We start from the raw sequence: 13,815 nt of genomic DNA, 5'->3' as shown, positions 1-13,815 counted from the left end.
GAGGATCCTGAGGGTTTCCTGGAAATACACGACGCGAGGATCCTGAGGGTTTCCTGGAAAAACACGACGCGAGGATCCTGAGGGTTTCCTGGAAAAACACGACGCGTGGATCCTGAGGGTTTCCTAGAAAAACACGACGCGAGGATCCTGAGGGTTTCCTGGAAAAACACGATGCGAGGATCCTGAGGGTTTCCTGGAAAAACACGACGCGAGGATCCTGAGGGTTTCCTGGAAAAAACACGACGCGAGGATCCTGAGGGTTTCCTAGGAAACAACCAAGGATCCTGAGGGTTTTTGAAAATGAATATTCTGAACAATTTCTCCTTAACCTAAATAAGCATTGTCTACCCAGCTACGAAAAGTTGTTTCAAACTGACAACCAAACCAATATTCCTTATTAATCAGAAAATAATGCCGTTCTGAGCTTGTAACTTTAGCAAAAAGTGCGCAATTTAAACACATTCGCCGGACGAAACTACAGTAGAACCTCGATATAACTATATGGCAAGAGATCGAAAAAGTACATGTTATCGGCTATCCTGGTTCCTTTTTAAAATATAAAATGTTTTATACATGTTTTAGCATAAAGGGCGCATTTCAAGTTAAAGCTGCACATATCCGCCGGACTACTTAGCATAAAAAAAACCCTCAAATTAGTTATAACAATAACATAAATCCCCATGACGATTCCGAATCGTTAAACCCTATGTTTACGCTAATGCTTTACTCCATATGCTAATGTGTCCTAAAACAGGCTTTACATTAGCACAACGTGCTCGCTCGCGCTTATCGGGCTTCTTCTATCACAGCATCACAACTAAATACTAAAACGGCAAAGTGGGAAACGAAGTGATCTTTTAGTAAAACATGGAAGAGTCCAGAGGAAGGGATTTCGAGGAAGGATCGGATTTCTCGCCTCGAATCGCTACTCGTGCAACGCCGAGTAATCTCCCTATAGTAGATAATGAGGGCAATATTGAGATGCAAAATCTAGGGCCTGAAGTCGAAGTCGTAGACGAAAGAGAGAAATGGGGGAACAAGATCGACTTTCTCCTGTCGTGTATTGGGTTTGCAGTGGGACTCGGGAATGTGTGGAGGTTTCCTTATCTTGCCTATACTAATGGAGGAGGTAAGACTGCTCTGTTTTGCGTTTTGCTGTTGTTGTCAGTAGACCGACGCGGGATGCAATACAACGTATACCTCTGACAAATCTTGCCTGCTTGCCCCAATTTTTGTTTTGTTTCTTGGGCATATCTTTTGCAACGGTAATTATTTGTAGCAATGTTAGAGTGGGCGATGACCCTTTCTTGACCTATAAATGTGTTTTCGTTTCTTGTACTTATATTTTGTAACGTTAATTGCAAAAGTAGCATTAGTAAGGTCGCCGAACATCAGAAATCAGTGAAAAATTTCCCCATGTTTTGGCTTTACCTACTCAAAGTTTGATAAACCGATGCATGTACCGTGCGTACTTTGTATACGCAGATTTTTAAAAGCCTATAATAGACCTTGACATCATGTTTATCTACCTCATTTTCCCCTTTAGGGAATTTGGTAAAAGTTAACAGATAGAGCTTTAAATGAGTGGGTAATAGAGAATGACGGATATCAATGAAATAATTGTATTGCTACTTTGCTATTTTCTAGCCAAATTTCATTTATTACGGAGAATTGGATTTTAAATAACTACTATGCAATTGCTGAATTACGTAGTATTAGGGACTTGAGAGGTCGCATTTATTTGAAAATTTTGACCCAAACTGACAGAACGTTTACTACAGTACATTCTCCTTGATGCTTCTTTATTTCAAGGCTTTTAAACAACGATTCAATCTTCATATATGCCAGGTCACTTCAAAAACGTCGATATTCATATCGCACAAAGTCCATGTTTGTTTTGCACTTGATTTGGTACTTAGCATAATAAACGAATTGTCAAGAGTCGGGATTCTTAAAAGATTATAACATAACCGGACAACTGTCGTGTACTCGAGTTCAATTAAACGCAAACATGAGAGAGTTTGGGCAGATTTTTTACCTTATTTCATTTATCCAAGGGTAATTTTTTTACGAGAAGATCGGAAGTAGAATAAAACCTACACAACGACACGAGTTTTTAACGCGATTCGTTATATTTCTAGCTACGTGCAAATAAAGACTTGTTTGTTCTTTTGTTTGTTCAGCCGTGTTCCTGATCCCCTATTTCATCATGTTGGCTGTGAATGGAATACCGCTGTTCTACATGGAGCTCGCTGTAGGGCAGTACCTAAGCCTCGGTACCGTGGGGGCATGGACAGCCTTGTGCCCCATGTCACGTGGTAAGTAACCATAGCAACTGATTCAATATCTCGGACAGCCTTGTGTCCCATGTTACATGGTAAGTAACCATAGTGACGTAGCAAGTGCCTTGATGTCTTGGACATCCTAGTGTCTTTCGTCACGGGGTAAGTAACAGTAGCAACTACCTTGCATCTGAAGGAATAAAAGCGATATCCTCCAAAACGATTCATTAATCGATATCCAATATCTCCTATACAAGAAGAAACGCCATTACCAAAATAATCATTTTCACACGATTCCCGTTTTTTTTTTAATATAGCAGTCTGTAAGACACCTTGCTGACCGGGGAGAAACGTATTGCGGGCGCGTGGCGCGAAAACCAAACTTGTCAGCGCGCGCGCGCAGTCTGCATCTTCATTCACGAAAATGAGCGCTTCTCCTGGTGAAAGGACAAGCTCTGCCGGGTAAGAAAGCGATGCCAGTTGACATCGAGACAGAGAAAGCGACTCAACAACGCTTACGCAAACTATTATAGACTAGGTTCTTAAACGCGAATTTTTAATGTATTTGACTGTAAAGGTTATATCTACATTTTAAAGTGCCCCTAGCATCAAATTCCAGTAACTTGTTTTTAATATTTACTTATCCTGAGATGAAGAATAGGTAAAGAGTTTTCATATGATATCAGAAAAAAATCTCGAAATTTGACCACTGTCAAAGATACAAGCGTTTAAAAACAGCTCTTCCTTTTCACAAGTTGACCCCATAAAACGAGCCCGCGCGCAGTGAGAACAGCGGGTTCTTGCATCAAGCAAAAATGTGCAAGAAATTTTCTAAATAAACACTTTTTAGGGGATGTTAGCAATTAAAAATTATTCGAACAACCCTTGTAGTGAAAGAAAAGGAAAACGAAAAAGAAAATAAAGAGAACGAAAAACAAAAAAAAATTGTAAAACATGCGGGTAAGACTCGAACTGCGGATCGAGATATTCGAATACAGTTCCGCTACCCGTTGGGCCATCGAGGCAAACGGGAAACTTCCATGAAAAAAATAAGGTATTTATCTCGTACAATTGATTCGAGGCCTTATAACGATTCAATCCAATTAGAACCGCGTCCCTGTTTTGTTACCCAAAAACTTACAAAAACTAATGTTTTTCGTAAGCAGATTTTTCCTTAGAAATAAGGGGAACTGCCGTAATTAAAAAACACACACAATTTTACACCTATCTCGGAAACATTTTATTTATAATTATACAGATGATCATATTGAATAAGAAAAATAATGATATTACTTTGGTAACAGGGTAAAACAAGGCCCTAAAATAATAGAAAATGCGCCCTTCAGGATTCCTGAACCAACGAGGAACGCCTGGCGCTTTCGAAAAGTGGTCACTTTTCGCTCGAAAGTGCGATATTATTTACATTTGAAAGCCGGCAAAACCCCACGAAAACCCGTCGTATGGCAATAAAATTTGGTATGGTTTGTTTTTAAGTCCTAAACTACTGATATATTGGTATGAACCCGGAAATTAAGAGTTTGTTGCTACGGGCACTTTAAGCCAGCTACCAAGAGGAAAAGCACTTTATTTCCACGTCCAATAAAGTTGCAAGGTAAAGACGCCGCATGTTGTCAAAGTCGTTTTTCTCAACTCGCGCAATACTCCTTATATGGCGACCCTTTCGCAGACAGGTATATTCAGAGGGCTGTAAATCGGGTATTTGGGACAAAATTATTTTTTTGGTAATAGCGATTCTTCGAAATATTAGATATCAATGAATGAACCGTTTTGGAGAATATCTCTTTTATTCCTTCAGATGCACTTTAACTCCAAAGAACGACTGAACGAAGCTCCCACGCTTCGCTCTGTCATTGTCGCCCTGTAGTGAAGCTTGGAGCCCCTGGTACACCCAGGTAGTCGCCCTGTAGCGCAGCTTGGATCACCTGGTACACCCAGGTAGTCGCCCTGTAGCGCAGCTTGGATCACCTGGTACACCCAGGTAGTCGCCTTGTAGCGCAGTTTGGATCACCTGGTACACCCAGGTAGTCGCCCTGTAGTGCAGCTTGGATCACCTGGTACACCCAGGTAGTCGCCCTGTAGCGCAGCTTGGATCACCTGGTACACCCAGGTAGTCGCCCTGTAGCGCAGCTTGGATCCCCTGGTACACCCAGGTAGTCGCCCTGTAGCGAAGCTTGGATCACCTGGTACACCAAGGTAGTCGCCCTGTAGCGCAGCTTGGATCACCTGGTACACCCAGGTAGTCGCCCTGTAGCGCAGCTTGGATCACCTGGTACACCCAGGTAGTCGCCCTGTAGCGCAGCTTGGATCCCCTGGTACACCCAGGTAGTCGCCCTGTAGCGAAGCTTGGATCACCTGGTACACCCAGGTAGTCGCCCTGTAGCGCAGCTTGGGTCACCTGGTACACCCAGGTAGTCGCCCTGTAGTGAAGCTTGGATCACCTGGTACACCCAGGTAGTCGCCCTGTAGCGCAGCTTGGATCACCTGGTACACCCAGGTAGTCGCCCTGTAGCGCAGCTTGGAGCCCCTGGTACACCCAGGTAGTCGCCCTGTAGTGAAGCTTGGAGCCCCTGGTACACCCAGGTAGTCGCCCTCTAGCGAAGCTTGGATCACCTGGTACACCCAGGTAGTCGCCCTGTAGCGCAGCTTGGATCACCTGGTACACCCAGGTAGTCGCCCTGTAGCGCAGCTTGGATCACCTGGTACACCCAGGTAGTCGCCCTGTAGCGCAGCTTGGATCACCTGGTACACCCAGGTAGTCGCCCTGTAGTGAAGCTTGGAGCCCCTGGTACACCCAGGTAGTCGCCCTGTAGCGCAGCTTGGATCCCCTGGTACACCCAGGTAGTCGCCCTGTAGTGAAGCTTGGAGCCCCTGTTACACCCAGGTAGTCGCCCTGTAGCGCAGCTTGGATCACCTGGTACACCCAGGTAGTCGCCCTGTAGTGAAGCTTGGATCACCTGGTACACCCAGGTAGTCGCCCTGTAGCGCAGCTTGGATCACCTGGTACACCCAGGTAGTCGCCCTGTAGTGAAGCTTGGATCACCTGGTACACCCAGGTAGTCGCCCTGTAGCGCAGCTTGGATCACCTGGTACACCCAGGTAGTCGCCCTGTAGCGCAGCTTGGATCACCTGGCACACCCAGGTAGTCGCCCTGTAGCGCAGCTTGGAGCCCCTGGTACACCCAGGTAGTCGCCCTGTAGTGAAGCTTGGATCACCTGGTATACCCAGGTAGTCGCCCTGTAGTGAAGCTTGGATCACCTGGTATACCCAGGTAGTCGCCCTGTAGTGAAGCTTGGATCACCTGGTACACCCAGGTAGTCGCCCTGTAGCGCAGCTTGGATCACCTGGTACACCCAGGTAGTCGCCCTGTAGCGCAGCTTGGATCACCTGGTACACCCAGGTAGTCGCCCTGTAGTGAAGCTTGGATCACCTGGTACACCCAGGTAGTCGCACTGTAGCGCAGCTTGGAGCCCCTGCTACACCCAGGTAGTCGCCCTGTAGTGAAACTTGGATCACCTGGTACACCCAGGAAGTCGCCCTGTAGCGCAGCTTGGATCACCTGGTACACCCAGGTAGTCGCCCTGTAGCGCAGCTTGGATCACCTGGTACACCCAGGTAGTTGCCCTTTAGCGCAGCTTGGATCACCTGGCACACCCAGGTAGTCGCCCTGTAGCGCAGCTTGGAGCCCCTGGTACACCCAGGTAGTCGCCCTGTAGTGAAGCTTGGAGCCCCTGGTACACCCAGGTAGTCGCCCTGTAGTGCAGCTTGGAGCCCCTGGTACACCCAGGTAGTCGCCCTGTAGCGCAGCTTGGATCACCTGGTACACCCAGGTAGTTGCCCTGTAGTGAAGCTTGGATCACCTGGTATACCCAGGTAGTCGCCCTGTAGTGAAGCTTGGAGCCCCTGTTACACCCAGGTAGTCTGAAGACTATTTTTTCCCCTGAAATCTTATGTTGCAATTACTTGTGTCCTACAGGAATTGGTTTTGCAATGATCATGATCTCGTTTCTGGTGGGCATCTACTATAACATCATCATCGCCTGGGTTGTGCTCTTCCTGTTTCAATCATTCCGCGCTGACGTCCCTTGGAAGACGTGTGACAACCAATGGAATACGCGGTTTTGCAAGTAAGTAGATTATGATCTTATAAAAGCCTACATAAACTTTTAATTAAAATAGACTGAAAACAAATAACATTAGACAAGATTTTTACAGGTGCCTTAAGATCGAGGGATCTGGGGAGATGACCTAAATCAAGGAAGCTTATTACCATTACCCTTTCTTTCCTTCTTATCTCAAGATAAGCAACAACTAGCTGAGAAAGTAGACTTTTTGTGCTAGAAGGGTTTTCAATTGACAACCCTGGATCTACGTCACCACAAGGCGCCCAAAAGTGGCGGCCATGATTTCTTTACTAAAATCAACGTATTTTCAGAACAAAGCGATTTGGCGCGAACAACACCATAAACTGCACAGCCCTAGGTCTTAGTGACGGATGTTCACCTGACTGGAAGTCACCGTCAGAAGAGTTTTTCAAGTGAGTCGTGGTATTTCTACCAGTCTGTGTGTTTAGTATTTACAATGCGCGTCGTTTGTTTGGTGAAGTCTGTACAGTGTGCGCCGTCTGTTTGGTGAAGTCTGTACAGTGTGCGCCGTCTGTTTGGTGAAGTCTGTACAGTGCACGCTATCTGTCTGGTGAAGTCTGTACAGTGCACGCTATCTGTGTGGTGAAGTCTGTACAATGCGCGCTGTCGGTCTGGTGAAGTCTGTACAGTGTGTGCTGTCTGTCTGGTGATGTCTGTACAATGCGCGCTGTCGGTCTGGTGAAGTTTGTACAATGCACGCTGTCTGTCTGGTGAAGTCTTTACAGTGTACACTTTCTGTCTGGTGTAGTCTGCACAATGCGCGCTGTCGGTCTGGTGAAGTCTGTACAGTGGCGGCTGTCTGTCTGGTGAAGTCTGTACAGTGCGCGCTGTCTGTCTGGTGATGTCTGTACAATGCGCGCTGTCTGTCTGGTGATGTCTGTACAGTGCGCACTGACTGCCTGCTAAAGGCTGCAAGTATCTTTTTAGTCTGTCTTTTAGTCTGTCCTAGATTTCACTTTCTTACGTTCTCCTCAGCAACAAGATCCTCAGGATCAGCGACAGTATCACGGAGCTCGGCTCAGTGGGCTGGGAGGTGGCCTTGTGTCTACTGCTCGCCTGGATTATGGTTTACCTGTGTCTTGTCAAGGGAGTCAAATCATCCGGCAAGGTGCGTGCTTCACCAGAAGTAGAAGAAAAACAGTAAATAGCGCCGTATAGATAGCATAGTAGATAGAACATAATTTAAACGGCTTGTTTAATTATCACTGATACGACCGAGACCAGTACTTTAGGTTGGGATATAATGTATGTAACAGCTTTTACTAGTTTTACGGTACGGAATGTACAACAGGGCATGGAGGTGTTGTTAGTAATCCTTTGTCCCCTCTTTTGTCACTGCCAGAGGGTTTTTGTATCTCCTTACCAACCATCCAATCCATGTGCCTTGGTACGAATACCCCTTCCCCACCCCACCCATCACCCCCTCTCCTTGCCACACATGTGCCTTGGTACGAATACCCCATGCTTCCCCACCCTTCTCCACCCATCACCCCCTCTCCTTGCCACACATGTGCCATGGTACGAATACCCCACGCTTCCCCACCCTTCTCCACCCATTACCACCTCTCCTTACCACACATGTGCCATGGTACGAATACCCCACGCTTCCCCACCCTTCTCCACCCATTACCAACTCTCCTTGCCACACATGTGCCATGGTACGAATACCCCACGCTTCCCCACCCTTCTCCACCCATTACCACCTCTCCTTGCCACACATGTGCCATGGTAAGAATATACCCACACTTCCCCACCCTTCTCCACCCATTACCAACTCTCCTTGCCACACATGTGCCATGGTACGAATATACCCACCCTTCCCCACCCATTAACAGTTCTCCTTGCCACGCATGAGCCATGATACAAATACCCCAACCCTTCCCCATCCCACCCCACCCCACCTATTACTCCCTCTTATTTCCACACGTGCCTTGGTACGAAAATATGATGCTTACCAATACATTCTTGTTGCAGGTTGTGTATTTCACCGCCATCTTTCCCTACGTCGTGCTCGTCATCCTGTTTTTCAGGGGGGTCACGCTTGATGGTGCGGGGGATGGGGTGTTGTTCTACATCAACCCATCGTTTGAGAAACTAGGTAACCCGGAGGTAAGTTTGTTTAGATACCACTTCCTCAAATCCGCAATTCAAAAGACCTCTAAATGTTGATTTTTTCGTCATCTCGTCTCTTGTGATGAAGGATTTGAAAGGATACACAGATCTTATAATCTATGGTTGTGGATTGCGTTATGTCATCACCTTTTGTCTTGTAGGCCTGGGTGAGATCTAGTAGATATTATACTCTATGTTTATTATGGATTGCGTTATGTCATCCCCGCTCTTGTCTTGTAAGTCTGGGTGAGGTCTAGTAGATGTTATACTCTATGTTTATTATGGATTCTGTTATGTCATCCACGCTCTTGTCTTGTAGGTCTGGGTTTGGTTTAGTAGATCTTATACTCTATGTTTATTATGGATTGTGTTATGTCATCCACGCTCTTGTCTTGTAGGTCTGGGTGAGGTTTAGTAGATCTTATACTCTATGTTTATTATGGATTGTGTTATGTTATCCCCGCTCTTGTTTTGTAGGTCTGGGTGAGGTTTAGTAGATCTTATACTCTATGTTTACTATGGAATGTGTTATGTTATCCCCGCTCTTGTCTTGTAGGTCTGGGTGAGGTTTAGTAGATCTCATACTCTATGTTTACTATGGAATGTGTTATGTTATCCCCGCTCTTGTCTTGTAGGTCTGGGTGAGGTTTAGTAGATCTCATACTCTATGTTTACTATGGAATGTGTTATGTTATCCCCGCTCTTGTCTTGTAGGTCTGGGTGAGGGCGGCCACTCAGATCTTCTACTCACTTGGTGTCGGCTTTGGATCACTCATCACGTTTGGAAGCTACAACTCATTTCACAACAACTGTGAAAGGTACGTCTATCCAAGTTATGTAAATGAAGAATGCAGCCTTGGAAGCAGTTTTGTTGGGTTGCGAAAACTTTAAGCACTTTGAATGCAGCTCGTGTGATTATTTTGTTACTGCCGAAAAAAAACATGCACTTTTTAGTAGTGAACTGAATCCACTTCCATAACTGTGAAATCCAATCGTACAATTAAAACGGCTCAATTATATCTAAACGTGAAGTCTATAGATAATGATATTTTTTTAATGATGGAGATATTCCGTAGTATCCCGCGTGAATGCATTTAACACCTTGTATTATATTTTCTATAGCAACTGAAGAGCCCTGTTTTAATTGCTTTGAATGGATTGATTGGATTTAACAGTGACTCAATAGGGCGGGGGTATTTCGCTGCGAAATGCACATCTCTATCACATCTTTTTTGTTGGAGGGGGGGGGGGGGCACTCATGATTCGTCACACCGTCACACCTAATTCATAACCGTCATTTGACATGCCTAGTAAGGAAGTACAAGTGTGCACGTCTGTCCTCATTCTGCTCCTCATTTTATTGTGACCAGAGGGTGCTTGATGGTATTGTTTTGTAGGGATGCGATCATCGTGTGTCTTATCAACTGTGGGACGAGTTTCTTTGCGGGTTTTGTTATCTTCAGTGTTATGGGATTTATGGCGTTTAACCTAGGGACTACAGTTGACAACGTCGCTGACAGTGGTGAGTAATCAGACACTTATAAATCTACAGTTATATAACTAATAGCACTTATAAACCTACAGTTAAAACCCTGTTAACTCAAATACTCAAGAGAGACTTCCTGTGAGAAGAGAAACACTTCTTGCGTTGGCGTTGAGCTCAAATTATCAGATTAGGTTTGACCTTAAAACAACTTGAACTTCACAACTACAACTTACCTTTTACCCTCCTGGACAATAAAAAGTAAAATAGCGGGGAGCTCGAGTTACCTGAGTTCGAGTTATCGGTGTTTCACTACTAAAAACTGCGCGAGAGACGAAAAATAAAAAGGAATGATGCCACATTGTGGACACTCCCCAAACTCGAACACTCAAGGGAAGTGAAAAACAGTTCTAGTAATGGAGGTTTCACTGTCACATTTAAGGGAAGTACGAGTTATTTGAGTTCTAGTTTTAGGGATTCCCCTGTCTTACTCTAGATCGCCTGATTTTCCCAGGTCCAGGTCTAGCATTCGTCGCGTACCCTGAGGCCATCTCTCAGATGCCCGTGTCGACGTTCTGGGCCATCTTGTTTTTCTTCATGTTACTTACGCTAGGACTTGACAGTCAGGTAAATCTCGTCATATCTCAAATTTGAGCAAAAACAGGTTTATTTAAAGAATAAAAGACTTTTTGTTTAAGTTCTGATTTTTGATAAAAAGTCTAGTGCAATGCAATCAAATGAAAGTAACCATGGATTTTAATTAGTTTCCGCCAAATGCAGAAAAAAATGCATCGTAGGTCGTAAAATAAACGAGAAATGTTCAATAATGCAAGAGGCGAATCCATTTTCCACGTCAATAATGAACAGTTTTTTTTGTGAGCTTCATTTCAAAACAGCACAGCTAGAGTGCGATGACATCAGGTACAGTCTAACGTAGCTGTAATTCTTTCTCTCAGTTCGCCATGGTGCAGTGTGTGTTAACAGTCTAACGTAGCTGTAATTCTTTCTCTCAGTTCGCCATGGTGCAGTGTGTGTTGAAAGTCTAACGTAGCTGTAATTCTCCCTTCAGTTCGCCATGGTGGAGTTTGTGTTAACAGTATAACGTAGCTGTAATTCTTTCCGTCAGTTCGCCATGGTGGAGTGTGTGTTCACAGTCTAATGTAGCTGTAATTCTTCCCCTCAGTTCGCCGTGGTGGAGTGTGTGTTCACAGTCTAACGTAGCTGTAATTCTCCCTTCAGTTCGACATGGTGGAGTGTGTGTTGACAGTCTAACGTAGCTGTAATTCTTCCCCTCAGTTCGCCATGGTGGAGTGTGTGTTCACAGTCTAACGTAGCTGTAATTCTCCCTTCAGTTCGACATGGTGGAGTGTGTGTTCACAGTCTAACGTAGCTGTAATTCTTCCCCTCAGTTCGCCATGGTGGAGTGTGTGTTCACAGTCTAACGTAGCTGTAATTCTCCCTTCAGTTCGCCATGGTGGAGTGTGTGTTCACAGTCTAACGTAGCTGTAATTCTTCCCCTCAGTTCGCCATGGTGGAGTGTGTGGTGACAGTCTAACGTAGCTGTAATTCTTCCCCTCAGTTCGACATGGTGGAGTGTGTGTTCACAGTCTAACGTAGCTGTAATTCTTCCCCTCAGTTCGCCATGGTGGAGTGTGTGTTGACAGTCTAACATAGCTGTAATTCTTCCCCTCAGTTCGCCATGGTGGAGTGTGTGTTCACAGTCTAACATAGCTGTAATTCTCCCTTCAGTTCGCCATGGTGGAGTGTGTGTTGACAGTCTAACGTAGCTGTAATTCTCCCCCTCAGTTCGCCATGGTGTAGTGTGTGTTCACAGTCTAACGTAGCTGTAATTCTCCCTTCAGTTCGACATGGTGGAGTGTGTGTTTACAGTCTAACGTAGCTGTAATTCTTCCCCTTAGTTCGCCATGGTGGAGTGTGTGTTCACAGTCTAACGTAGCTGTAATTCTTCCCCTCAGTTTGCCATGGTGGAGTGTGTGTTAACAGTCTAACGTAGCTGTAATTCTCCCCCTCAGTTCGCCATGGTGGAGTGTGTGTTGACAGTCTAACATAGCTGTAATTCTTCCCCTCAGTTCGCCATGGTGGAGTGTGTGTTCACAGTCTAACATAGCTGTAATTCTTCCCCTCAGTTCGCCATGGTGGAGTGTGTGTTGACAGTCTAACATAGCTGTAATTCTTCCCCTCAGTTTGCCATGGTGGAGTGTGTGTTAACAGTCTAACGTAGCTGTAATTCTTCCCCTCAGTTCGCCATGGTGGAGTGTGTGTTGACAGTCTAACATAGCTGTAATTCTTCCCCTCAGTTCGCCATGGTGGAGTGTGTGTTCACAGTCTAACATAGCTGTAATTCTTCCCCTCAGTTCGCCATGGTGGAGTGTGTGTTCACAGTCTAACGTAGCTGTAATTCTCCCTTCAGTTCGCCATGGTGGAGTGTGTGGTGACAGTCTAACGTAGCTGTAATTCTCCCCCTCAGTTCGCCATGGTGTAGTGTGTGTTCACAGTCTAACGTAGCTGTAATTCTCCCTTCAGTTCGACATGGTGGAGTGTGTGTTTACAGTCTAACGTAGCTGTAATTCTTCCCCTTAGTTCGCCATGGTGGAGTGTGTGTTCACAGTCTAACGTAGCTGTAATTCTTCCCCTCAGTTTGCCATGGTGGAGTGTGTGTTAACAGTCTAACGTAGCTGTAATTCTCCCCCTCAGTTCGCCATGGTGTAGTGTGTGTTGACAGTCTAACGTAGCTGTAATTCTTCCCCTTAGTTCGCCATGGTGGAGTGTGTGTTCACAGTCTAACGTAGCTGTAATTCTTCCCTTCAGTTCGCCATGGTGGAGTGTGTGTTCACAGTCTAACGTAGCTGTAATTCTCCCTTCAGTTCGCCATGGTGTAGTGTGTGTTGACAGTCTAACGTAGCTGTAATTCTTCCCCTCAGTTCGCCATGGTGGAGTGTGTGTTCACAGTCTAACGTAGCTGTAATTCTCCCTTCAGTTCGCCATGGTGGAGTGTGTGTTGACAGTCTAACGTAGCTGTAATTCTCCCTTCAGTTTGCCATGGTGTAGTGTGTGATGACAGTCTAACGTAGCTGTAATTCTTCCCCTCAGTTCGCCATGGTGGAGTGTGTGTTCACAGTCTAACGTAGCTGTAATTCTTCCCCTCAGTTCGCCATGGTGGAGTGTGTGTTCACAGTCTAACGTAGCTGTAATTCTTCCCCTCAGTTCGCCATGGTGGAGTGTGTGTTCACAGTCTAACGTAGCTGTAATTCTTCCCCTCAGTTCGCCATGGTGTAGCGTGTGGTGACAGTCTAACGTAGCTGTAATTCTTCCCCTCAGTTCGCCATGGTGGAGTGTGTGTTCACAGTCTAACGTAGCTGTAATTCTTCCCCTCAGTTCGCCATGGTGGAGTGTGTGTTCACAGTCTAACGTAGCTGTAATTCTCCCTTCAGTTCGCCATGGTGGAGTGTGTGTTCACAGTCTAACGTAGCTGTAATTCTTCCCCTCAGTTCGCCATGGTGGAGTGTGTGTTCACAGTCTAACGTAGCTGTAATTCTTCCCCTCAGTTCGCCATGGTGGAGTGTGTGTTCACAGTCTAACGTAGCTGTAATTCTCCCTTCAGTTCGCCATGGTGGAGTGTGTGTTCACAGTCTAACGTAGCTGTAATTCTTCCCTTCAGTTCGCCATGGTGGAGTGTGTGTTCACAGTCTAACGTAGCTGTAATTCTCCCTTCAGTTCGCCATGGTGTAGTGTGTGTTGACAGTCTAACGTAGCT

At 45.6% G+C, this 13,815-nt stretch overlaps 1 protein-coding gene across 1 annotated transcript in view; it reads left to right on the top strand.

Moving 5' to 3' along the window:
* Nucleotides 1-734: 734 nt before the first annotated feature.
* The window catches only part of LOC5508257 (sodium- and chloride-dependent GABA transporter 1), a 35,291-nt gene continuing 22,210 nt past the window's right edge, over nucleotides 735-13,815 (top strand). The window contains exons 1-9 of the mRNA XM_048722932.1: nucleotides 735-1,129; nucleotides 2,184-2,318; nucleotides 6,277-6,427; nucleotides 6,736-6,837; nucleotides 7,421-7,553; nucleotides 8,420-8,554; nucleotides 9,272-9,375; nucleotides 9,955-10,079; nucleotides 10,555-10,667. Coding sequence (XP_048578889.1) covers nucleotides 868-1,129; nucleotides 2,184-2,318; nucleotides 6,277-6,427; nucleotides 6,736-6,837; nucleotides 7,421-7,553; nucleotides 8,420-8,554; nucleotides 9,272-9,375; nucleotides 9,955-10,079; nucleotides 10,555-10,667 — 1,260 coding nt within the window. The 5' untranslated portion in view covers nucleotides 735-867. The remainder of the gene's footprint in view (nucleotides 1,130-2,183; nucleotides 2,319-6,276; nucleotides 6,428-6,735; nucleotides 6,838-7,420; nucleotides 7,554-8,419; nucleotides 8,555-9,271; nucleotides 9,376-9,954; nucleotides 10,080-10,554; nucleotides 10,668-13,815) is intronic.

The sequence above is a fragment of the Nematostella vectensis genome, chromosome 15, assembly GCF_932526225.1.
Source record: "Nematostella vectensis chromosome 15, jaNemVect1.1, whole genome shotgun sequence".
NCBI classification, from domain to species: domain Eukaryota; kingdom Metazoa; phylum Cnidaria; class Anthozoa; order Actiniaria; family Edwardsiidae; genus Nematostella; species Nematostella vectensis.
The sequence above is the reverse complement of the archived record's forward strand: the minus strand, read 5'-3'. Positions and strand labels throughout refer to the sequence as shown.